The 26,701-nt window shown below is 38.5% G+C and overlaps 1 protein-coding gene across 2 annotated transcripts in view; it reads left to right on the forward strand.

Annotated features, from left to right (window-relative positions):
- BMPR1B (bone morphogenetic protein receptor type 1B) overlaps nt 1-26,701 on the forward strand; it is a 203,973-nt gene that overhangs the window by 163,232 nt on the left and 14,040 nt on the right. For both annotated transcript variants that reach the window (XM_087724115.1, XM_087724117.1), the window contains exons 4-7: nt 7,061-7,220; nt 17,940-18,042; nt 19,140-19,242; nt 24,387-24,483. In XM_087724115.1, the coding sequence (XP_087580241.1) occupies nt 7,061-7,220; nt 17,940-18,042; nt 19,140-19,242; nt 24,387-24,483 (463 nt within the window). The remainder of the gene's footprint in view (nt 1-7,060; nt 7,221-17,939; nt 18,043-19,139; nt 19,243-24,386; nt 24,484-26,701) is intronic.

Here is a 26,701-nt window from a genome sequence, read left to right on the forward strand (position 1 = left end):
TTTTTTCTCTCCTATTCATTATTTATTACTACTACATTATATTTGCTTCTAGACGGAATATAAATACATGTAGTTACGTAGGTAGGTAGGTAGGTAGGTAGGTAGGTAGGTAGGTAGGTAGGTAGGTAGGGTATGTTTTAGCTAATATTTCTCATGGGTGACTTATTTATGTGCATCACATGTGTAGTTCTATTACAAACATGTTATCTACCTATCAGTCTTATTCTGTATATTATTACAGCTGGTCTATAAAATTTCACATGGACTTTATAGGCACTTTGCAATCCCTCTACATCAAATTCACAGTGTCACGTTGCCATCACACAACGTTTTGTAACCTTTTCCCCATTCGTGGAACGGATGGGCGTGGCCTGTGCATGACGCATCCGGCCTGCGGGCCGCCAGTTTGACACCCCTTCTCTATATTTTCCCACAGTATATTCTTTTTCTTTCCTCTTTTCTTTTGTTATGTAGTCAGTTTCCCATGATGGAGGAGGTGGCTGATGGAGTAAGAAGACCTCATCCCTGTCCTGTTTTCTCTTAGTTCTGGTTTCAGTATAGTTTTAAAATCTTAATCTGTGTAGCTTTAATATTTTAGAATTATTTTTCTACTTGTTTTATCAGTTGTAAGCTGCCCAGATTTATTTTATAGGGAAGATGGGAGGCTTAAAAATTAATTAATTAATTAATTAATTAATTAATATAAAATCACACACGTGGCTCTTTGCCTAGTCAAACAGGTTTCTGTTTGCCAACTGTGCAATCAAAGAGAAGAGAGGCTGGGGAGAGAACAGCTGAGATGGATTAAGCACCCCAAGCCTGGGCTACATTTCTTAACTGGTGAATAACTGATCACAGGTGGAGGCTTAACCCAACATACTGCGCTCTGTTTTGTTAATGGAAACCCTGTTAGCAGCAATATAGTAGTTTTACTGTCTGGTCATGTGATTTTCATTGGGGATGGACATTTGGTAAGGTTGTAACAAGCCAACGTAAAATGATTGTATATAGGCAAGGTCTAAACTATAGGTTTTTTTTTTACCTTACATAGGAACTTCCTACACAGAAAGGATTTTTTAAAAAGAATATTCTTGATATATCAATATATATCAGAGTATACTGTGGAGGAAGGAGAAAGACTGTCAGAAACATTTTATTAAAAAACTGGCATGTTGGAATTATGATAGGGGAGAAGTTATTTCATTTGAAGCAAGCTTTTGTAGCACCCAGAAAACTTGACTGTTTTCAGAAGCTAACTTCTTGGGAGGTTCTGTAGAATGACTATCTATTTCTATGCCTGGTGAGATGTGACAATGGCTGAAGGCTCATTTTTGACAGTATCTTTTTGGATGAATCACTGTCCTGGCCAAGACTTTCCAATTATCTGAGAAAGTCAGGCTTCAATCAAAAGTTGTATTGATTGCAGAAGATAGGCCATAGACAACCACAAAGTGATAGGTAAGACAATCAGGAGCCAAAGCCATAATAAATCACAAAGAACAGGTCATGGGAGTGAAAGGAGTCAGCACCATTACAATATAAGCAGGGGTGAAATTCAGCAGGTTCTGACAGGTTCTGGAGAACCGGTAGTGGAAAATCTGAGTAGTTCGGAGAACTGGCAAATACCACCTCTGACTGGCCCCAGAGTGGGGTGTGAATGGAGATTTTGCAATATCCTTCCTCTCGGAGTGGGGAGGGAATGGAGATTTTACAGTATCCTTCTCCTGCCACGTCTACCAAGCCACTGAACATAAGTTGGTCAAAGTGTTTTTTTAAGTATTTCAAACAGGGTGAGATGCCAGTCAAAAGATTCTTACCATTCAGCTAAAGAATCTTTAGATACCAATCATTGTTTTAAATATACTTCAACTGTCCTCATTTGCTCATCATATATGTAAGAGTTGAGGCGGGGTGGTCTTGTAGATTATCTTGTCCAACCTTCAGCTCAAGACAGGAATGTGTTAGCATAGCAGAGCTGATAGATAACAACCATCAGTAGCAACACCTCCAGTGGAAATGGCCCCTTCCTCCTAAAGTAACCCTTTCCATTGTTGAACACGTTTTACCAGTAGGAAATTTTCCCTGATGTTCAATCAAAATGTAGTGTCTCTTAATTTAAATCAGGGATGTCAAACTCATGGCCGGGGGCCAGATCCAATGTTTAGATCTGGCCTGCGGGGCTGCCCTGGAAACAGTGAAGGAATGACCCGCAGTGCCTCTGCCAATGAAAATGGAGCTTGGAAGGGCCATGGGCGGTGCTCCCAAGTTCCATTTTCGCTGGCAGAAGGTTGCAGGAGGCCATTGCAGCTGAAACGGAACTTGGGAGCCCATTTTCTCTGGCCGAATGCTTGGGCCTTCACAGGTGCCCCTGACACAAGTGATGTCGAGCTGCCCAGGCTCCCCCTGTCCCCGCAAGGTCAATCACAACCCTGATGCAGCCCTCAATGAAATAGAATTTGACACCCCTGATTTAAATGCAGTATTCCTTACAATGCTTGGAGAAGTCTGACAATTATGGCTTTTCTTGTATGCACCAACTCTTTAGATCAGTGTCAGTCAACTCTCGGAATTCCCCAGTCAGCCATCCAGGGTGGGCAATCCTGGGATTTTAAATCCACACAACCTTTAGTTGCCATCGTTGAGAAACACTGCTTTACATACTTGGAAAAAGCTATCCCATCTTCTTCAGTTTTCTCTTCACCAAATTAGACATACCTTCACATATGTTTTTCCTTTCCTGGTTATTGATGACTTTGGTTGCTCTCCTTTGAACATGTTCTAGTTTGTCAATATCCTTTCTAAAAATCTGATGTTCAGATCTTTATGTACCCCATTCGCTCTCTCCATCAGCCTCCAATATTTGTCTCTTGTGCACAGTGTTCTCCAGAAGAAGCTAAAATATTATTAATTTACAGTAATCTGGTGTTTCCATCAGGCAAAAGCAGTGCTGCTGGTTTTCTCGGGGATAAAATAAACCAAGTACTTAGAGCACAGGAAACCTGATGTCGCTTCAGTAATTTCTTTATAGGATTGATGAGATCCTGTGTTTAGATAAATGTAGGATATCTGATTCCAGTTCTTTCTTTCTCCTTGCAGTGTGGAAAATGCAGAAGTAGTAACAAAAGCCACTTCTACTTCTTTGTGCTTGGGATTCTTTATGTCTGAACAGTCCTTGTGACCTAGAGCTTCAATTAAATTGCCTTGTTTTATAGCTAATCATTTGTTTCACATTTTAATTCAAATTTGTGAGATTTTCTTTACCAAAGTCTCCATATGAACATTTTACACACATCCATGCAAACAGGGCTTTATAGATTGAGAAGCAAATGAAAAGATATGACATGTGTTTCTCTTCCTTCTGTATAGAGCTAAGTATTATGAGCTAGTTAGTTGACACAGCACTTTTTTGTATGGCTTTAGAGTTCTTATTACAACCACCTCTTTTCTGACTTTGCCGCTGTCTGCCAAAAGAGCAAAGAGATTCCACTGAATTCCTGTTAAGAGTATTGGGAAGCCAGGGTGCTTCCAGCATAACCAAACTTAACAGCTGCTCTGAATTTCTAAAAAGCAGAAATATTTGTAGAGGTTGGGAGTGCATTTGGCAGATTACGTTGGGTGAAAGCTCATTCTTGTTTCTTGTAGTCATTAAGATTTGCAGCAGGAAACATTTTCTGCCATTATAACAGATTCCACATTAAGCCGGTGGATTTAGGCTCCCTCCTCCTGATCATGCTTCTCTTATCTTGTCAATAAAATTATACATCCTGTTTCCTTACATTGGAATTAATAGCCTGTTTGTGCTATCATGAAAAGAATCCTCGCAAATACAACAAAACCGGAAAACTGAGGATAATATTAAAACAAATGATCATAATCGGTGCAGCAGAAAATCACACAGAAAAATGTTTAACATGGGTTAATAAGGGTTCTCTTATTAAATTAATCATCTGGAAAATTATTCATACAAGCTTGTAACTGTCTCCTGAATGTAAGGATAGATGAACATCAGTGCAACTCTTGGGATAAATTGCCTTAACAAAGTAAACTCGGAATATGTTTCTCTAGTAGCTCCTCTTCTCTAGACTTAGGATGATGTCTAACATATGTTGTATTTGTTTTTTGCAAGAGCTATTTTAGTTTAGTAGGCAAGTCTGAATTACATAAGAGTCTGGATTATAGATTATTTGCTACAGTCGGTGACCTGTCTATACTAAATTACAGATTAGTTATTGTTGCTCTGGGAAGTCGCTTTCTAAAGAGTGCTCTAAATCTTATAGGACTTAAAAAGTGCCTAACCTTGATTACCGTATTTTTCAGAGTATAAGACACACTGGAGTATAATATAAGATGCATCAAGATTTTGAAGAGGCAAATAAAAAAATTTTTTTTTGCACTCTGCAGACCTCCCAAAAGCGGCCCATTTTTTTGCAAAAAAAAAAGAGGCAGGCATAGCCTTTAGGAGGCTTGTAGAGTGTTCCTGGGGGCAGAGGGCCCCCCAAAAATGAGCAAAAAAGGCCAAATTTTCGTTCAGTTTTGCCCTCTCCAGCCCCCAGGAGATCTCTAGAAGCCTCCTAAAGGGGCCGGGTTTCGGGAGGCCAAAAAAGCTATATTCAGTGTATAAGATGCACTCAGATATTCACCCTCTTTTCTGAAGGAAAAAGGTGCGTCGTACACTCTGAAAAATACAGTAATTTGGGTTCCTAAATGTCTGTGGTGATTGTGTGTGGGAGAGATACATGTACAAGATAGATTGAATTTGCTTTTTCTATAAATTTCATAAAAGTGAAAAAATATTCACATATTTTAAAAAGGCATGTACATGGCTGGCCTTTTTTATTCTTCATTGTTATTATTTTAATATTTGTTTTATTTCACTTTGCCAGATGTCTGAAACTTCTGCCTAGAACATTTGTAAAAAGTCACTCTTCTGTCCATGAATAACAATGTTAGTCACAATCCCAGTTTTGTGCTTATTTGCTGAAAATTGAGCTTTAGTTTTAAAAGGCTCTGTTCCACTGACCCAAAAAGCTAACATCTATTGATGTTAAATTCTTCTTTGTAGGTTGGAATTTAAAATGCCCTAATGCAAAAATTAATTCATTGCGGGTTATTGTGTGTGAGAGAGGTTTTCTAAAAGAAGTACTATATTTAAAAAATTCTTAGAGAGCCAAAATAACTGAAGTTACCGGTAATTATCCTAATAAGAAATCTGCTCGTCCTAATGTGTAAGCCACCTACCTTTCTGCTTAAGACAACATATAAGTTTGTTAAGTAAATACATTTTCAATATATAAAACAAGGTTTTCAAATTTGTAACTGTTAATATATTTTGCTCTCCACTGGGCTAAATAGCTAGAAAAAAAATCCATCTGTCATATGTATTGATGGGAGACTGCAAAAATTCTTACTCTCAAATATTTAGAAAGTTAAAGTCAAATATTTTGAAAGCAAAACCTTTCACCCCCAATTAGTTTTATAACTAATTGTTTGAAGAAAGCTAAACTGAATATGCTAATTCAGGTAGACCTCAATTGGGAGCCATGTCTTGGTCGTTAAGCAAAGTAGTCACTAAGTGAAGCAGAGGTCGGGCTTACAATCTTCAGTTTTCCTTTGCTTTACAGACTTGCAATGGTCATAAAGGCAAGGAATGGTTGTAAAGTTACATTTTAATCACTGTAGTAACTGCAAATAGTCACTAAACAAGGCAGTTGCTAAATGTGGACTATCTGTATTTTACCTTGAAGATGTTTGTATCTGAAGAGTATTCATATATGCAGTCAACCATTGCCTTAAGTCTAGAAAGTTTGTTATCATGTTCACCTGCTTTATGTTTAATGCTGCTGCATAGTTTCTACTATAATGTGTTAGATCACAGTGCAGTTCCTGATTGCAAAAGTCCCAAAACACCTCCCCTCGGTGCTAGCCAGAGGCTTTGAAATGCAAACCTGGAAACCTTTTTAGCTTTCCTTTTATAGCAACTGATCAGGTAGCCTATTGGAATAGCAATTAGCACTTAGGTTTATATGCTGCTTCTCAGTGCTTTACAGTCCTCTCTAAGCAGTTTACAGAGTCAGCCTATTGCCCCCAACAATTTGGGTCCCCGTTTTACCCACCTTGGAAGGATGGAAGGCTGAGTCAACCCTAAGCCCTGAGAATCGAATTGCCGAACTACTGGCAGCCGGCAATCAGCAGATATCGCCTGTACTGTGGTGGGATTCAGCCAGTTCGCACCTATTCGGGAGAACCAGTTGGTAACTTTCTAAGTATTTTAGAGAACTGGTTGTTGGAAGAAATCTCCTTTTGTTTTTTTTCCACTTTACAGGGCTAATCCTGTAAGGAAGTCAGGAAGGAAACATTCTGGTGTTGTTTCTAGCCTAATCTTTATTGACCTGCTTACAGAAACTGCCTCTCCGGTTAACCCTTATTACATTGTAACAGCTAAGGTGAAGCGTCCATCGACCTGAGTGACCTTGAGTTGACCATGCCCACCCAGTCACATGACCACCGAGCCCCACCTACCCAGATGGTCATTAGGGCAGAGAACCAGTTGCTAAATTATTTGAATCCCACCACTGAGCCTGTAGTACTGCTTTCTAACTATTGCACCAACACGACACTTCTTTGAGAAATTAAATTAAATTCACTTTTTTTGCAACATATAGAATTTTTGTTCTACATTATTGAAAATATCTCTGCATTCAGCTCTTAAGAATTTGGGTAGGGTAAACAATACTGTATGGAAAAGCCCTTAATATCATAAACATCCAGGATGCCAGAGTCAAATGTAGGAAGGGATCTTTAATAGGAATATTTCTCAAATACAGATAGATAATCTATAAATGATGGGTTAAATTTTATTTAGTAAAGAAAATAAAAAACTTAAAATAAATGTTCATGTTGCTATAAATTAGAAAAAAGTTACACAACAATATTTCAACAGTGAGTACATCTAACAGTTGTATGTGTGAGTCCTTCATGACCTAAATCTTGACATCTTCCAGAACTCTGGACTGCCGGCTCAAAATTCTTATTTGCATTGTTGTTTTCTTTCCCTATGCAGCAAACTTTCTAGACAGCAGGCCCTTGAGGAATTCTGGGAAAGGAAACATCGATGCTAGGAAAGAAGATGGGGGAAGCACAGCAGCTGCTCCTACCCAGAAGAAGCTGTGGTGTCACTGTCATCATTACTGTCCTGAAAATTCAAAAAACAATACTTGCAGGTTGGTGGGGGAATCTTTACACAATGTGCAATTTACGTAATTTGCTGCATCTGTGATTTAAATTGGTACCATGTCCGTTTGACTTAAAGGCTTTAAAAAGATTATACCAAATCATGAGAAATGCATCTGTAAATGATTGTTAATTTTGCTACCCAAATAAATACTGAGATTTTAGGACCAGGAAATATCAGTTGCTAAAGAAAGGGATCACCTGGTAAGGAAAATTTTGTTTAACTCATATTCCTGCTTAACATATCTGATGGTGGCAACCTTTGTGCAGGTTCTTTTTTCTTCTTCTAAGCTCATTTTCCTATATTGGTATTCTTTCTGGATAATGATTTTTACATTTCTGAAAATACAGAAATGTTATAGTCTTGGCAGAAAAAGAAGACAAAATGTCTTTCCAGATGGTGTTGGTTCTGTTAACCTTTTTAACTTTATATTTGGTATTTGGAGTTAATACTGATTAATACACAACAAAATATTAAGTATATTTGTTCTGTGCCAACACATTTTCCTACAAGTCTTAGGTCCAGAGAAACCCAAGTCACACATAGAGTTTACACTGATTTAAGGAGAATGTTTCTTGATAGAATAAGAAGGCAAATGTACAAGTACCATACTTTTCAGAGTATAAGACGCACTCCCCCCCAAGAGGGTGGAAATGTGGGTGTGTGTTATACACCCAAGATGGCCATTTTTTAACCTCCTGAAACGGCGGGTCCTGTTTTAACCAAAAAACGGTCTGTTTTTTGCAAAAATGGGGCGCGCAGAAAGTTTGGGAGGCCTGCAGAGTGCTCCTGGGGGCAAGGGAGGGCAAAAAATATTTTTTCTTGTTTCCTCTTTGAAACTTTGGTGCATCTAATACTCTGGTGCATCTTATAATCTTAAAAATACTGTACATTTTAGACGCAATTACATTTTTCATTCAGTTAGGATGATGGTTTGAATGGCTTTCAAGTTGTCCTTCCTTCTTTCCTTAACAATAGAGTTGCTGCCTTGGGTTACTTAAAAAAAACACCCAATTCTTTGCGTTTAAAAAAAGTATTGTAGAATTAAATCAAGGAATAAACTTCTTAGTTTGCAAATACAGTTTACTCAATATTCTATAGAGGCAGAATTTAAAACACTTACAATATTTGACTCTACTTTTACAGAATATATGTTTGTACATGTAAATACTTAGTCCTTTCAAAAGACATTAGGATGTCTGTATTGTTGAATGTGACAATGACTTTTATAAACTCACATTTTCAGGAACTTTTTAAAAAGTGTCCCCCGCTGTTTCTAACTTTCTTAAGAAGTTGCCGGCCTTTGTGTCATAGAAAGTGTAAATTTAGTCATTTCTTTTGTGCAACTTCACACAGATAAGGGCTGTACGGTGAAGAATGCAAACATGAAACATCTAAGTGCAAATATTTACTTGAGTACATAATACACCTCACTATCTGTCCAAGTGCCACATAGTGAGAGCTGGCAATTTGTATCCTGCTTGGAGAATTTCACAAGAGAGTGGGCAATATTTGTTTAAAGTATTTAATTTCGGCTCAGAATGAAACCCAAAGACTCTGGTATATTTTTAAGGCCGTGGTGTGGGTTTCTTTGTTACCTTGCATCATCACAAAGAATATGTAAATACTGTCAACCTACCTGCAGGAGGAGATGGCTGAGTTCACAGGTGGATGGATTAACAAGGACCTTTCCCTGGGAGAGGTGAAAGCTATTGAAAGCATTTCCTAAACTCGGGCTTGTAAAGGTTATGTTAACCTTCAGCCTTTGGAAACACTAACCATCATAATGTAAACCTCATACACCTGGGAAGTTGCAAACACACATTTTTTTTTCCTAGCCCTTTAGGAACAACTTTCTGTAATAAAAACTTGGATGTTATCAAAGCACTCACAAATCTCCTTAAAAGCATTGAATTGTGAACAATTCCAGCCAAGTGAATGATCATTTTAGGCAGCTAACCATATTTAAAAACAATCATGATGCTTATCTGAGGTGCTGAATTTGAGGCATCTTAAAGCTGTAAGTCAGCGATGCTTGTAATTTTGGCAGTTCGGCAGTTCGAATCACTAGCGCCATGTAATGGAGTGAGCTCCTATTACTTGTCCCAGCTTCTGCCAACCTAGCAGTTCGAAAACACGTAAAAATGCATATAGAAAAACAGGAACCATCTTTGGTGGCAAGATAACAGTGTTCTGTTCGCCTTTGGTGATTAGTCATGCTGGCCACACGACCACGGAGATGTCTTTGGACGGCACTGGCTCTTCGGCTTTGAAACAGAGATGAGCACCGCCCCCTAGAGTGGGGAACAACTAGCACATATGTGCGAGGGGAACCTTTACCTTTACTTTTTACAGTGATACTTAGAATAAGTAGCCAACAACTGTCCTCACAGAGTTAAGTGTGCTTTTCATCTTGAAACAGCTCTATATTTAAAAAAAGGAAAGGAAAGGAATTTAGGAAATGTTGACATATCCCCAAAATTATAACGGCACTTTTGAGCAAGAAAAAAATATATGGTCATCAATTTTAAAAGCTGGCAAGTTTTGTCCTCATAGTAAGAAAGAGCAGTTGTGTAATTTATTTCTGTCAAAAATGTTTAGTCACTATCCTTCTTTTGTTAAAAACAATCTAAGTATAAAAAGCATGGATTTAAAATACCTGGCTTCTACAGTTAGTCCCCACTGAATGGTTACAATTGGGATGAGCAATTTTATCGTTAAGCAATTGTTAAGTGAAACCACATGTGACTGTGACATCATTTTCTCTGCACTCATAAAGTCAATCTTTAAGCAAGAGAGCATATGACAGGAACTTCACTGCCAACTTCATTGACTTGCCTCATCTGAATCCAGCTGTGAAGTGAACAAATAGTGATCAATGACCACGGGATGCTGCAATGTTGGTGGTAAAGTTATTTTCTCAGCACTGTTGTAATGTTGTAAGAAATGTCCTTCTGGGTTCGGCTCCAAGTGGGGAAAAAGACACTGGAGACATGGCGGCTGCTTGGAAAGATGGTTTTAATGGTGGACAGGACCACATGGCTTGAGGCCTGAACAGAAAAGGTGATCACATGCTTCAATGTTGGTGGAGAAGAGAAGAGAGGGAAGAAGAGAAGTTGAGTCTCTGGTTTTATGCCCTCTCTAGCCTTTGATCTTGAGCTTGTATTCTGATTGTTTGTCAGACTCCCATGGGGCCATGCAGGGGCAACTCTCTAGGCTGCGTTTTGAATCCAGGTTTGGTTGAGTTCTCAGATGCCATGTGACGAGTTGGGTAAAGGGCCAATATCATCATGCCTTAATCCAATCACTCTGGAGCTGAGGGGGAGAACTCTTTATTATGTAAAGTGGACTAGCTCAGGCTTTAATGGCTCATTGACAAAGGGGGATGGGCAGGAAGCTGCAGGCAGCTATTCTGTCTTTTAAAACATGTTTCTTTCTCTTCACATCCAGAGAAATATTCTGCCTTTTCAATATTTCCTAGGATATTTCATTTTTCTGGGAGAGAGCTAGGTGATAACTTCCTACAGTAATTTCAAATGGTCACGTAACAGGGCAGCTGTTAAATAAGGATTATCTGTATTTATTTATAATTTAACAAAAATGTCCTACAGAAGTTTTATTTATTTATTAGTTTGTTTGTATTCCACTTGTATTGTTTTTACACATGACATGTCTTTTTATCCCCACAACAACAATCCTGTGGGTTGGGCTGAGAATTATCATTTGCTCTTATTAGTCAATGAGGGGAATGGAATATTAGATTTTTTTTAAAAAAAGACCTCATTTTGGATAATCTAAGTAGATTCAAATCTACTACTTTCATTGATTTATTGAATTGCCCAGTCAATTCAATTAACTGGATCTTCAGTATTTACAAATAAAAAGAGAAAGTGGTATTTGTTGTGTTTCTTAAAAAAAGGAAAGAGAAAGTACAGTAGATAAATCCTGATTAAATTGGAAGATTTTTGTCATCTTAATTGACAAGGGACCTTATTTTGTAAAATTAAGAGTGTATATTTTATCAAACCTCAGATACTGAGCTATTTTACCTGGACTCTTGTTAACTATTTTATACATTTAATAAATTTATACAGCTGTCCATTTCACATAAAGTCTGGGAGACTTGCAAGCAAAATAACAAAACCATAACACAATATATATATATATATAAAATCAGACATAAATAAGAAAAAACAAAAGAAAAACATAACGGAATAAATATATATATTGTGTTATGGTTTTGTTATTTTGCTTGCAAGTCTCCCAGACTTTATGTGAAATGGACAGCTGTATATTTTTACCTTATCACTTACCTTACCATAAGTCAGTTTGCTGTCTCAATTGTAATTCATAACCGTCTAATTCAAATAGTCACTTGGTTTAGAGAATCACTCATCCAGCTAAAAACAGCAAGCATCAAAGTACAATTTCAAATCTAGTAAAGTCAAACCTTCTCTTTCTTTAGCATCTTGCAGGTATATATTTAATTCTTGGGGTTTTTTCCCCCCTTGCCATATAAATGTAGAAATATCCTTTTGCTATTGTTGAATGGACTGTCAGTTGTTAATATCGGTAAACTCTGAAATAAAAATAACATCTTTGGTAAAATATTCATCTTATTTACATAGATTCTGCCCAATGAGGATAATGGCAAGTTATCTCATGTTTAATATCCTTCCACGCAGCTACAAAATAGTTTTGAAACAATTTAGAGCTTATATTCATCAATGAAACCCCAAAATATTTAACCCATTTCTCTACCTTTCTCAACCCACTTTCTGCTTTTTTTATATGCCAAAAATAAAGAACTTATCTTCTCTGTCCTATTGGTTTCTTTGTCTATACTATGAAGAAGACATGTGACCCAGTCATAAACCGTACATAATTTATACATAAGAATATTTTTGACACAATGGGCTTCTTTCATATGGATTTTGTAGCCTTCAAAGAGGCTACAGAGCCTTTTAGTAGTGAAATCTATTTACCAGGGAAAAAAGCAAGAATTATTATAAAAATGTTACAAAGATGCAAGGATTGGAGGTAGATTTGGATTACCAAATTGGGAATTGTACTATCAAGCAGCGGGTCTAGCTTGGATGAAAGAATGGATTTTACTGAGAAATACAAAATTATTGACACTGGAGGACACAGTTGCATGATTTGCAACTGGGTTGGCATGCTTTTTTGTGGTATGATAAAAGTAGGGCCCATGGCTATTTTCAAAGACATTATGTAAGGAATGGATTATTAACAATATGGAAAAGAATGAAAGGGTAACATTATTCAGAAATAACAATGTGGCTTTCAACAATGGAAGTATTGACACATCCAAATATTAGCAGTATGAAAAATATTATTATATACAAAAATATCAACAGAAAGGAGGGAACTAAAAAAAAAAACAAGAATTAGAAAAACAAGGGATTGATATAGGTTGGTTTTCACAATTGCAAATACAATCAAGATATGAAAAAGATAAAAGGGAGTATGGTTTTAATTTAGGAAGTTCAGAGTTGGATAAGATAGTTATGGGAATGGGAGAAAGAGTAATCAAGGAATACAGCTACCTATTAAGAACTATGCTAGAAGAAGAAGTGGTAAAAGATACAATGTTAACTTGGACAAAGAATTTTGGCCACACAACTGAATTAGAAAAGTGGCAACAACTCTGGGAAAGGAATTATAAACTAACCATGTCAACCGCTTACAAAAAAAACCCTTATACAAAATGTTTTACAGATGGCACATGTCACTGGGAAAACTAGCCAAGATGTTTAAAGACAAGTCAGCGAAAAGTTGGAAATGTCAACAAGCAATAGGTTCATACTACCACATGTGGTGGACATGTGCAGAAACAAGGAAATATTGGACTAAAATAAGAGTATAGTTAAAGAAAATGTTGCAACAAGAAACAGAATTTAGACCACAGATATTTTTACTAGGTATTATCCCAGAGAAATTCAAGAAAGAGGATACTTATTTGATTATACATGTAACTACAGCAGCGAGAATTGTATTTGCCCAAAATTGGAAATGAAATAAGCTACCAACAGACGAAGAGATAATAAAAAAGATACTATATTGTGCAGAGATGAATAGGTTGACAATGAAAATAAAGGATAAAGAGGAATCAGAGTACTTCAAGACATGGCGAAGGTTCTATGACTGGCTAGAGAAAGCAAGTTAGAAAAGAAAGTAGGGAGAAGATAAAGTACCCAGATGTCACACTACTAAATGGGAAAAAAAAGAAGTGGGGGGGGGAGGGGAAAACAGAAAAGAAAATATTAAACATATAAGTATATATTCAAGAATGAGATATAAAGGGGGGGAACATACCTAGGGTAGACTAATGAAGGTAAGGAAATAAGAAATGATACTAAATTATATCTGGGCTTATGGAAATACTATCCAAAGGAAACATACATATACACCAACAATAATAGAAAAAGGAAGGGAGAGAAGAGGAGAGAAAGATAGGAAGACAGTGAAAGAAGAAAGAGGTAAGGAGAGGAGGATGGAAGGGAGAGGAAGAAAAGGAGAGAGGGTAGGAAGGGGAAGAGGAAAAGCAAGAGTAGGAGAAAGGTAAGGGAAGAAGGGAGGCGAAGGAGAGGAGGAAGGAAGAAAGTAGAGAAGGGAGGAAGGGAGAAAAGAAAGGGAAAATAAGGTGGTGTTACAACAGGCGGAAGGGGTGGTAAATAAAGCAACCCAAATTGTACATTATAATTTATTAAATGAAATAATAAATGTATAAGAATGATAAATGTAAAGAAGAATTCCAATTATGTGAATGTATACTTAAAAAGGTATGTAAGAGAATAAAAAAAATTCTTTGAAAAAAAAACATTTCACTATTTTAACGGGTCAGTGGTGCAATTCAGCCGGTTCTATCTAGTTGGGTGAACTGGTAGCGGCGGGAGGCTCCACCCACCTGCCCAGACATCATCACATCCTGTTTTTGACACTCTGCGCATGCGCACGCTCACATTTGTGAACTGGTAGCGAAGGTAAGTTTATTTCACCCTGACATGTACGTATTGATTTAGTAGATTTATTGCACTTTAAAAGAGTAATTCCTCCTGTCAAATAAATATGTAGATAGTGTTGTAAGGGCTTCTCAGTTAAAAAGGATTGTGTCTAATCCAAAACAAGTTTTAAACTGAATTTAGTGTTATGCACAGACTTCTGAGATAAATGATATAAACATTTCTTCAAGGCATAGTTCCGTTTAAATGTAATCACTACCCAATTAAACTTCTTTTACTTGAGGGAATATATGTATTTTGGAAAATTAAAGCAAGGGCATTTAGCATCTTATAGTTACAAATTATCATACCATATCCAGGAGCTATGTGTTATGTTTGAAGAATATGTATATATTGAAATATATGGTATTTAAAGTGTATCTGTTGCACATGGCTAAAATTTCAGTAGCTTGCAACAGCTGCCCACTTTAGATTCTGCCTCACTCAGTCCCAAAGATTCCTGTGAAAAAGAGACTGCATGGTTTTCAAAATGTGTCTCCAGGAGGATGAAGTTTCAGTTTGCTTGATGGGGTCAGTGCAAAAAAGAACGGTGAGCTTTGAAAATCTTTGCTTGAAGTGGAAACCAGTTGGTGGGTGGGTGGGGGGAGGAGAAAAGGCACAGGGTGGGGAGGGGGGAGGCAGGAAAAAAGAAAGAGCAAAAACAGATGGCAGAAGGCAAGAACAAAAGAAAAAAGGTGGATTAAATAGAGAGAAAGGACACTGATTTTATTATTTCAAGTTTCTCTGTGTTACTCAAACTGATTCCATTGAAAAGGTTCTCTTTGCTATCTCAGTGTGGAGAACAATCATATATGTCAGTGATGGTGAACCTTGAGTGCGCGCACCCACTCTAGTCGGGGCTGCAACCCAGAAGAGAAGCTGCCCAGTGGGCATGCGCACGCCGGGAAATGAACCTCCGGTTTCCAGCGTGTGCAAGCTCACTGGTCAGCTAGTCTTCCAGATACTGGTGTGCATGCATGCTTGATGATCAGCTGGCATGCACAACCTGGAAACTCTTCTTGTTTCTGGCACTGCTGCATGTGCGTAGGCTAGCTGATCGTCATGCGTGCATGCTCTCAAGAAATCCGGAAGAAGAATGGGCGTGCATGCCAGGCAACATGTCTCTGTGTGACACTTTGGACATGTGTGTCGTAGGTTTGCCATCATGGATATATATTGTCCGTTGGGGATCAGAATTGAAAACCTTTTTGAGATTTTTTCAAAAAATATCTTCAGAATTCTTTAATCATGATCAATATTTAAGATACCACAACTTGTGATATCACAACTTGTGAATGGAAATTGGATAATGATATTGCTTAAATAGCTGGAAAGCTTCTGGGCTATGTCCCCCCCCCTTTTTATATTTAGTAGTTAAAATAACACCATGGGCTAGGTAATCTTTAATTAAAACTTTGCCTTTTATTTTCAGGGCCTGTCAGTAATTCTATTACATGTTGTATTATTTTTCCCCCCAGATGTTTACTTTGGCTATTAAAAAATTACTATTGACCATAGAACACAATATACTTCATTTCATTTCTGCTTTCTGACTTGTTCTATGCAAGAGTGTAAAGTACCCTGTTTTCCCCGAAAATAAGATGTCCCCGGATAATAAATCCAATCGGGCTTTTGAGCACATGTGCTAAAATAAGCCCTCCCCTGAAAATAAGCCCTCCCTGAAAATATTGCAACACAGCAGCAGCCATGGGGTGACTACGCTCACCACCTCCTGAACCTCAAAAATAATAAGACCTCCTCGAAAATAAGGCCAAGTGTTTTTTCGGGGGGCAAAAGAAAATAAGACCCTGTCTTATTTTGGGGGAAACACGGTAATATAAACCGGTTTCCATTCAGACTTGATTGTATATGTGCACCCATATGTCAGCAGTTTTTTTAAAAAAAATCAGGAACATTTGAATTCAGTAAGTCATGATTAAGTTTTTCTTTTTTGGGTTATTCATCTTGTCTTACTGTGTATTACTTTTGTGTCTTACTTCTTTTTGTAGATTGTTGGAAAGGTTTTTTTTTACCTCAGTTTCCTTATTTTGATTTTGTAGAGCACCCTAGTTTTTAATAAGATTAGAATATCAACACAAAAAGTTAGGCTCCTGAGAAAAGGAAATGTCTGGGTGGGTATTTATTTGCTTTCATTTCATGGATCCCCGATTAATACCTGAAGTGGCTCAGTTAGAGCCTCTTTCTAATGTAATGAAATGTTGCATCATTCATCCTGAATTCCAGGACAGTCATAACAACATATTAGAAATCAGACTGTTTGCCAAAAAACCCAGTGATGCTGGTTTCCTTGCTCTTGGAAGCAGGAAACAGTATTGTAGTGCTGTAGTAAAAAACATATTGTAAACGTAACATAAATTGGGAAAAAAATCCTCCACCAAAAAGATGCTTTAAAAAATGAATATTGGAGCCCCGTGTAGTTTGCATAATTGTACAGCCTACTGTAACCCAAACATTCTGGCTCTCTACCCATCACATTTGCTTTGTGAGAGGCAGCTCTGGCTGGAGATATGTCAATTCTTCCTGTTAAATTGAACCCACAGTCTAGAATGGAAAGCTGCTTTTCCTTGCTCTGATAAGTTGGCTGTGGTTTTTTGCAATATGCTCGGCCAAAGTTAAGGATGATGCGAGCAAACCATAGCAAGACGCAGTTCATGCATTCCTCCACCCTCTTTCTGATCCGTTTTCCTGGCAGTCCCCAGAGCAGTAGGAATGAAGAAAAGTCACTAACAGAAAACTCATAATAACACTTTGTCAAATAATTAAATTGTATTTTTTGTATTTTGTATTGTATTTTATTATTTGTATGCCGCCCTTCTCCGGGAGGACTCAGTGAAATATAGCAGTGATGGCTAACCTTTTTGTTGTTGCGTGCTGAAAGCATATGCTCATAATGCAATGCGTGCACCACCACCTCTGTGTATGCCCCGGACAAGCACTTGACCCCCCGTGCTCCCCCTCGTGCATGCATCCTCTCCCACCAATTTTGGGTTTCCAGGTTAGTGCAGGAGGGTTTCCAGGTCCAAAACACGGCATGGGGGGGCCCTCAGGTGGCGCCACTGTACCCATTTTGGGCCTGGAAGGCACCCTGCACCAACCTGGAAGCCAAAACTGGTTGCAGGGGCGCTGTGGGAGCCCCCAAAATGCAATGCAAGTGGTTCTGTGCATGTGCCCCATGCATGCACCCCTTGCACATCCCCACATGAACCTTGACGCTTGCGCATGCATGGCAGAGATCTGAAGACCAGCTGGCTGGTGGGAGGCGTGCATGCATGCTCAGTGGAGTTGGGCTGGGGCAATGGCTGGCGTGCCCGCAGAGAGGGCTCTGCGTGCCACCTGTGGCACATGTTCCATAGGTTCGCCATCATGGGAATATAGTAATAATCATTAGAAGTCAACAAATGCTGCACATTTGGCCTTGCTTACACTTTTCTAGTCAAACACCAGTGGAAAATAACTCCCAAATATCAGAAGTACCAGATTTTTGGAGAAAAAGCAATTTTTCTCCAAAGAATGGCTAGCCACAGAGCATCATACTGTTTGGTTGTTACTGCAGTTAATTGAATGATTTCCAGGCTCAGATGCTTCATAAATTATGAACAACACTTATGAGAATCATGAATATTAAAGGCTAAGTGAAATATCTTTCTCTTTTTTCTTGTATTCAGCACGGATGGCTATTGTTTTGCAATGGTGGAAGATGAAGATACGGGAGGACAGAGTTTTACTACAGGTTGCATCGGTTTAGAAGGTTCTGACTTTCAATGCCGAGTAAGAAAATGTTGTGAACTTAACCTGAACTTTCAGAATCCGTCTGAATATTGTCGGGAATTAAAATGTTAATGTTTTACATTATTTTTACAAGATCAAAGAAACAAATTGAGAATATAATTACCATTAGTATGAAAAGCAGGAATATTCTGTTGTGTTTGACCAACAATGCTAAGGAAAGAGTAACTCGGAATTGTAAAAGTAGTAACTGTTAAGAAAGCTTGAGCACTGTAGTCCTTGACTTATGACCAACATTTCCATTGGTGAGCAAGATAGTTGTTAAGTGAATTCTGCCCCCTTTACAACCTTTTTTGCTATAGTTATTAAACAAATCACTGTCGTTGTTAAGTTATTAACATGGTTGCTAAGTAAATCTAGTTTCCCCATTGACTGTGCTTGTCAGAAGATTGCAAAAAGTGATGAATATACTGCAACTGTCGTGCATACCTGCCAGTTGCCAAGCATCTGAATTTTGGTCATGTGACCACAGGGCTTGTAAATGTGAAAAAATGGTCATAAGTCACTTTTTTCAGTGCCGTTTTAACTTCTGTCACTAAGCAAATGGTCCTTAACTTATGTCCACAATTGGAACTGGAATTTCTATCCTAAGTTGCCGCAGTTGTAACTCGAGTGACCCAGTTTTAGAACAATTTTTGTCAATCGTTAAAACAAATCCAATTTCTCCAATGGATGATTTTTGCTGGAAATTAACAAAAAAAAGGTAGCAAATCACAAGCAGGTAACTGCAATGCATTGCCTCTAGTCATAAATATCAATTTTGCATTAGTAAGATCTTCACTAAATTGGGGCCCTTGGTTTTTAATACAAACTCAAATCCTAATGTGTTTTTTTTTACATTTTCTCATAAGTTTTGGAATTAAACTGCACATGTTGAATAATATCCAAAAGAGTTTGATAATGATAAGCAACCTGAGTTATACGTTGTATCTGTTTTGAAAGAGGTGCACTCTTAATTTTTTTTTAAGACGAGCACCTTGAACTGTTTGCATTCACACACATTTTTTTCATGTGTTTTTCCTTATAGTTTAAAATTGTCATGAACTGTTTTACATAAAAGTTATCTATAATTATTACAGGACACTCCATTGTCTCAACCGAGGAGATTAATTGCATGCTGCACAGATCAAGATTTCTGTAATAAAGACCTTCACCCTACTCTTCCACCCTTACAAGAACCAGGTAACAAAGATTACTAATCATAATATCTTTTTTTTAAAAAAAGACTATGTAAGTTTGTCAGTGATGATATGACAATGTAAGCATTTTGTATGGTGCCCTTTTTCATTCAACTTAAGATGATTTCCTAAATAATTTGCTCCTCTGAAATCAGGAAAACTGATCTAATAATAATATATCCTAAAAATGCAGGACTGAATTTCTTCGATGCTTGTTTCTATTTAACTAGATGACTGATTCATATATCCCAATATCTATAATTCAGCATGTACTGTTTTCAGTAAAAAACAACAACAATGACTTCATTTTAAGAATGTTTTTCTTTGAAGAGTATGTGAAATTTCATTTTGTGTAGTATACCTCCTTATTCCTTATACATTCATTTTTAGATTCTCTTTCTTTAAGCACTTATTATTAACTCTCACTCAATTAAAGATCATGTAATAATTAAGTTGATTTTCAGTGCAGTGAATTTATTATTTATTTATTATTATATTTATTATGATAGCAATGTTCCAATATCTCAGGGGCTGCCATAAAGAAGAGGGAGTCAAGCTATTCTCCAAAGCACCTGAGGGCAGGACAAGAAACAATGGGTGGAAACTAATCAAGGAGAGAAGCAACTTAGAACTAAGTAGAAATTTCCTGGCAGTTAGAACTATTAATAGCAATAGCAATAGCAGTTAGACTTATATACCGCTTCATAGGGCTTTCAGCCCTCTCTAAGCGGTTTACAGAGTCAGCATATTGCCCCCAACAACAATCCGGGTCCTCATTTTACCCACCTCGGAAGGATGGAAGGCTGAGTCAACCCTGAGCCGGTGAGATTTGAACAGCCGAACTGCAGAACTGCAGTCAGCTGAAGTAGCCTGCAGTGCTGCATTTAACCACTGCGCCACCTCAGCTCTTTTCAGTGGAACAGCTTGCCTCCAGAAGTTGTAAATGCTCCAACACTGGAAGTTTTAAAGAAGAGATTGCTCAACTATTTGTCTGAAATGGTATAGGATTTCCTGCCTGATCAGGGAGGTTGGATTAGAAGACCTCCAAGGTCTCTTCCAACCCTGTTATTCTGTTATTTTAGCCTTAGGCCAGTATAACAAGTGCCTCCTAGAGCAACTATGGGAATTTATAAATCTGTTGTAGGAAATCAATAAATTACATTTGAGATAAAACTAAAATACATTTATAAAACAGCCTCACTAGGATCTGTGAGTAAAATCTAAAAGCAACCGTAGCAATCTTTGTCTAACTTATAAGTATACAGTAATAGTATGACATAACATTATATAAAGTGTCATACAAATGACTATGGCCAGATTTGAGCTAAGTGACAAAGTTATTAAGTGAGTTTTGGCTCATTTTGCAACCTGCCTTTCCACAGTTGTTAAGTGAGTCACTGCAGTTATTAAATTAGTAACACGGTTATAGAGTGAATCTGACTTCCACATTGATTTTGCTTGTCCGAAGGTCGCAAAAGGAAATCAAATAACCCTGGGACACCGCAGATGTCACTAATAGGAGCCAGTGGCTAACTGTCCAAATTGTAATCACATGACAATGGAGATAGTCATGTGTGAAAAACATGCTATACTTTGCAGGGACTTTTCCATGTGCTAGCAATGGAAATGGTCATTTTCTAAAGATGAAAGAAACGTGTATACATGGATATGTCAGAGTAAAAGCGAACCAAAAACAAAGGCAAAAAAAAAGGTCTCAGTTTACTGGAAACAAGATAAAAACAGAACATTCACCCCCACTCAATGTTCCTCATTTCAAACAGCTTTCCTACGCAGTAAAATGAAATGTCCTCGTAAGAACAAGACAACCATACCCTGTTGAGGCAGAATGCTTATTAGACAAGCAGGAAAAAACAGTTAATTCCCATTATAAGGTTGGAAAGAATAAAAATATTGGAAGTGAAAAAAATCAGGTTTCAGGCAGGACAGATGAAAAAAAAATGTCTTTGCTGATTTTATGCTCTTGCAAACAGAAATGGTGGTGCCACTGAGTCTGGCTCTCAAGCTGGCGATGAAATAAGCAGGGACACGAAATTGAGTTTGATAGGCTTTCATCGCAGACTTCTCAGGGCTTAGATTGCAACCGTAGTAAACCTGAACGCTTCTAGTTTGTGAATGAAGAAAATTAGTTGGAAAAGATTAGGTATTTCTGAAATGTAGAGAGGTCTGTTTAGATACATTTTTTACAGGAGGTTGCATAGAATCTTATCTCAGAAATATTCAAACTGCCTTCAAGGAGAGGCAAATGAAAGACATTTCTCTGAAAGCATAGCTGATAACCGTAGCAAGAACCAAACAAACCGGTGAATAAACTCTTTCTTCGGAACTTCTCTGGAAAAGAGGACATATGATCCACATGGCTGTTTCTCTTAGGATAGGAGCAGTGGTGGGTTGCAGGCTGTATGCCCCCGGACAGGCATACCGGAGCCTGCCTGGAGCACCGGGTACCGTTCCGGTACGGTGCTCCAGAGGGCCCACCCACCCGCCCGAGCTCCTTACCTGTCCTTTAAGCCTTTGGCACTTCTGTGCACGCGCATGGCACACATGTCACCTGAGCAACGCTCTGCCGAGCATCTGGAGCGTCGCGGAGGCTTGCGGAAGCGTCACACGCAAGTACGACACATGTGTGTGCTGTGTGCATGTGCATGCGCCGCATGCATCCATGTGGGTGACGCCGGGGCCGTTCCAACTGCACCGGTTGGAATGGAATCCGGAACCCACCACTGGATAGGAGTCCCCAACCCCCAGGCCGTGGCCTATTTGGGACTGGGCCACGTGAGCAATGAGCCGGTGCACATGTGCACGCAGCTTGAATTGTGTGAGAAATGGGCCAGCGTGTAACATGCACAGCTGAACTCGGGCAAGCTCGAGGACAGGTGTTTCTAACCTTGGCAACTTTAAGAGTTGTGGACTTCAACTCCCAGAATTCCTCAGCCAGCAAAACTCCCAGAATTCTGGGAGTTGAAGTCCACAAGTCTTAAAGTTGCCAAGGTTGGAGACCCCTGCTCTAGGAGACTGTAGGATAGTAGTCTTTCATGGGTTTGAATGCCAGGAGGTATAGGAATGTAGTTTTTGACTTACAACCTTGATTTACAATTGGGACCAGAATTTTCATTGTTAAACAAAGAGGTGGTTAAGTGAGTTCTGCCCAATTTTATGACGACTTTTTGTTTTGTTTTTTGCTATGGACACAAAATCATCATCCTTGTTTGGTCTCTACGGTCTCTACGGCAGTAGATAGTATGAAATTAAAGCATTAAACCTGATTCAAACCGAAGATAGATTCCTTGTCTGCCTCTGCCATCAGAGGCAAATGAGAAAGGAAATGTTGTTCGGGGGCCAAAATAGAAGATGAAATCAGAGCTTGGAAGTAAACGTGCTTAATAAGAAAACTAAGAGTCCCATAGGCACTTCCTTGTTGTATCATGCTGGTAGATCCGAAATACAATAGCCGTATTCCAGGGCCGATCAATAAGGATAGAGGACTTGCAGCTTATGGTGTTATTGCTCTTCATCTTGTCTTGCTATATAGAAAGAGCTCTTCTTACTCTTCAACAGCCAGATGTATGCTGGATCAGTTTGCAGTTCATAGATAAAGAAATGTATACTTGAAATGGAGACCATAATCCCCTAAAGTCTTATTCATATTTGTGATGGTGGCTATTAGAGATACATAAATCACTGCTACTATATTAATTGGACAGTATTTCAGTATGAAATATTTCATTTCTTTATGGAGTATTTTTTTAATTGAATATATTCTTTCCCCCTAATTTTCTCACATCCCAACATTCCCTAATAAAAATGCATGAATTTGCATAGTTGCTAATAACAATTACACTTGAACAGTGGTGGGTTCCCACCGGTTTGGCCAAACCGATAGTGGTATGGCGGCCTGGGTTGTTGGAACCCGCAGTGACCCAGGCCTGCCATGCCCCCAAACCAGTTCCCTGGTCTCTTCTGCTGTCGCCGGCATGTTTCTGTGCATGCACAGAATAGTTTTCAGTCAACTGTGCATGTGCAACAGGTGCACATGCGAGTGAAGTGAAGTTCACCCTCTCAATGAACCAGTAGTAAACTGGTTAGGAACCCACTACTGCACTGGAAACATTATGAAGTCATGATTTATTGTGTGGATGCTCTGAGGCTGGCTTATATGTTTTTCTGCTGTAACTTTCATTAAAACATGCTTCTAATTTTTAAGCTGCCTTTTGACCAGTCCTTTATGAGTGCTAACTATCTCTGGAGTGATGATGTCTATTTGCAGACTCTGCTAATATTCAGCCCGGGAAATCCCACTGCTGATATGTTTGAATTTTCATGCATTTTCTTTGTTAAATTTCTGTGCCACTAAATCCGTGTAGAGTCAAGGTTTCTTAAGGAAAAACGTTAATGGTGGTTGAAAGCTGGAATAGAATATGATAGAATTTGTAAACTTTTAACTTCCACTCCAGCCCACCCATTTTTTTTTCTAGAGATACGTTGCCTATCTCACAATGTGTTTATTTTATAATTACACAATGCTATGATGGTAACAATTGCACATCCGTGGAAGTGATGGTAAAATACTTTATGGTCACTTCTGCATTTGCCACCATCACAGAATTGTGCAATACCCAAACTATTAAAAATAGCAATAGCAGTTAGACTTATATATCGCTTCATAGGGCTTTCAGCCCTCTCTAAGTGGTTTACAGAGTCAGCATATTGCCCCCACAGTCTGGGTCCTCATTTCACCCACCTCGGAAGGATGGAAGGCTGAGTCAACCTTGAGCCAGTGAGATTTGAACTGCTGAACTGCAGATAACAGTCATCTGAAGTGGCCTGCAGTACTGCACCCTAACCACTGCGCCACCTCGGCTCAAAAAGAAGAATGGGGGTTATTAACAAGGAAATCTGGATTTAAAGGCATGTTCTTTGAACCAATGTGATTTTGTTACAGCTCCTGTTCTGGGTAGCAGTGGTGAGGAACTTTATAAGTTGCATCTGGACGCTGCAATTTCTAATATCTTCATTGTCTTAATTTTATCATTCCCTCCTGTTTGCTGATCGCAAATATGTGTGAACTGCAGTTAAATATGATAAGTAGCATCATCTCTGATTGATAAACCTTTTGTTTTCTAATTTAAGCTTTTTCAAAGGGAAATGTTCATCAGAAGGCTCTGCTAATTTCAGTGATCGTCTTTAGCATACTCTTGGTGGGCATTATCATATTCTTTTACTTCAGGTATGTCTGAAAAAAGAAAATTATACTTTCTTCCTTGACTGTTTCTTTACATCACAATTTGACACAGATAATCAGTTTAATGTGTTCTAATTTCTTGGGTTTGTATGAAGAAAGAAATTTGGTTTTAATAGTACTTTGGACATGGCTTTTTCAGTCAGAACAAAGACATACAAAAACTGAATTTGTATGTGTGAGATAAATGTGAAGTGGGGTTGTGAATAAAGTAAAACAAGCATGGTTAGCATGGTATGTTAAAAATCATCATCAACGCTGGTTTAAATTATTAAGTACTGAGGTTTTTAGGATTTGGGGTAAGGTAATAATTCCATAAGTATTTGATATTCAGGCATAGATTGAAATGTCAAAAATATTCAGATTTATCTGTTAAATATGACTAGACATCAAATTGTAATTTCTGTTCAGTTAACGATGAATTTTAAATTTTTTATTACTTCTCCGGGTTGTGCCAGAGTTGAAATAAACATTGCAGAATTGTTTTGTGGATTAAGCTCATGGAAATAACACTCTAGTAAACAATGGGTTGTTCTCAAAGGCATCTTTCATAAAATTAATTTGTCTATATTTTTAAGTTGCTGACATGCCTAGAGTCATATATCCCATTATATATGGGCTGGTGGTTTGATACTTAAGAATGACACATTTTGGGACATCCTAGTTGAACTTTGCTTCTTTTCCTTGGTATATGCCACTGCCCCTCATGGTCTTGGGAAACATATTTTGGATTTAGGAAGGTGTTGGCAAGTGTGCCATATTTGCCCTTAGGTAATTCAGATCACCCTTTTTCCTATTGAATTTGGATCATTGTACATTCTTAATGCTTTAAGCCTTTGTGATTTCTGGTTTTTTTTCTTTTTGAGTAACACAGTGTCTTTAAAAAGAGTCCCTTCCTTCCTTCCTTCCTTCCTTCCTTCCTTCCTTCCTTCCTTCCTTCCTTCCTTCCTTCCTTCCTTCCTTCCTTCCTTCCTTCCTTCCTTCCTTCCCATGGTTTACAGTAATTCATAGAGCAAGTATATCTATCCAAGAGACAAAACCATTACGAAGTTGTGCATACCTACCATTAGATTAGATTAGATAGCGTTGGTTCAGTGGCCAAGACATTGAGCTTGTCGATCAGAAAAGTCAGCAGTTCGAATCCCTAGCACTGCATAATGGAGTGAGCTCCCGTTACTTGTCCCAGCTCCTGCCAACCTAGCAGTTCGAAAGCATGTAAAAATGCAAGTAGAAAAATAGGAACCACCTTTGGTGGGAAGGTAGCAGCGTTCCATGCAACTTCGGCATTTAGTCATGCCGGCCACATGACCACAGAGACGTCTTCGTACAGCTTTGGCTCTTTGGCTTTGAAACAGATGAGCGCCGTCCTCTAGAGTCAGGAACGACTAGCACATATGTGTGAGGGGGGAACCTTTATCTTTACCATTAGCATGTATTTGTATAATTAGCATAATTCCCAAATTATCATGGATAGGGCTATGACAAATAAAGTAGCATAAGCCCTGCTGGATATTATCAAGAAGGTTATGTTTTCTGAACAGATTTTCTCAACCTGGGGACCCTCAGCGCATATGGACTTCAATCCCCCAGGTAGCACAACCACTGCTGATAATTTGAAGAGCTAAATTGCTCACATCTGGAAGATACACAAATTAGGCAAAGCTGTTGGCCTGCAGAATGAAATGGCAGATTTTTTTTTACCAGTTTTAATATTTAATTATTATGATCCTCCATGCAACTCTGCTACCAACATAGCACGACAACAAAGCACATTCATTCATAGGGAAAAATAACTGACCAAACGTTCTTTGAAATCATTGTTTTCTTCCATCAATTTAATTAGGATGGATTCCCATTTGGCTCTTCTGTTCATAAAAAGTATTTCGTGCAGCTCCACTGTGTAATTTTATGGTTCACCGACAAAAGGGCGACCGACAAAAGCACGCCCGACGAAACCGCAGTGACAAAACCGCGAGTTCTAAACCGCGCCGATGAATGAACGCTGAAGCGCCAACAACAGCACGGCGACAGAAGCGCGCCCTGACCCTGACCCTAACCCTTACCTTAACTTAAATTGCACTTCTGTTGGCATGGTGTTGTCGGCGCACTGTTGTTGGCGCATTGACATCGCGGTTTTAGCGCCATGGTTTTGTCGGCGCGCTTTTGTCGTGCGCGCATTTGTCGGGTCACGTAATTTTATTAGATT

The sequence above is a fragment of the Thamnophis sirtalis genome, unplaced genomic scaffold, assembly GCF_051295495.1.
Source record: "Thamnophis sirtalis isolate CommonGarterSnake01/CBP01778 unplaced genomic scaffold, rThaSir2_p1.2 scaffold_10, whole genome shotgun sequence".
Lineage (NCBI taxonomy): Eukaryota > Metazoa > Chordata > Lepidosauria > Squamata > Natricidae > Thamnophis > Thamnophis sirtalis.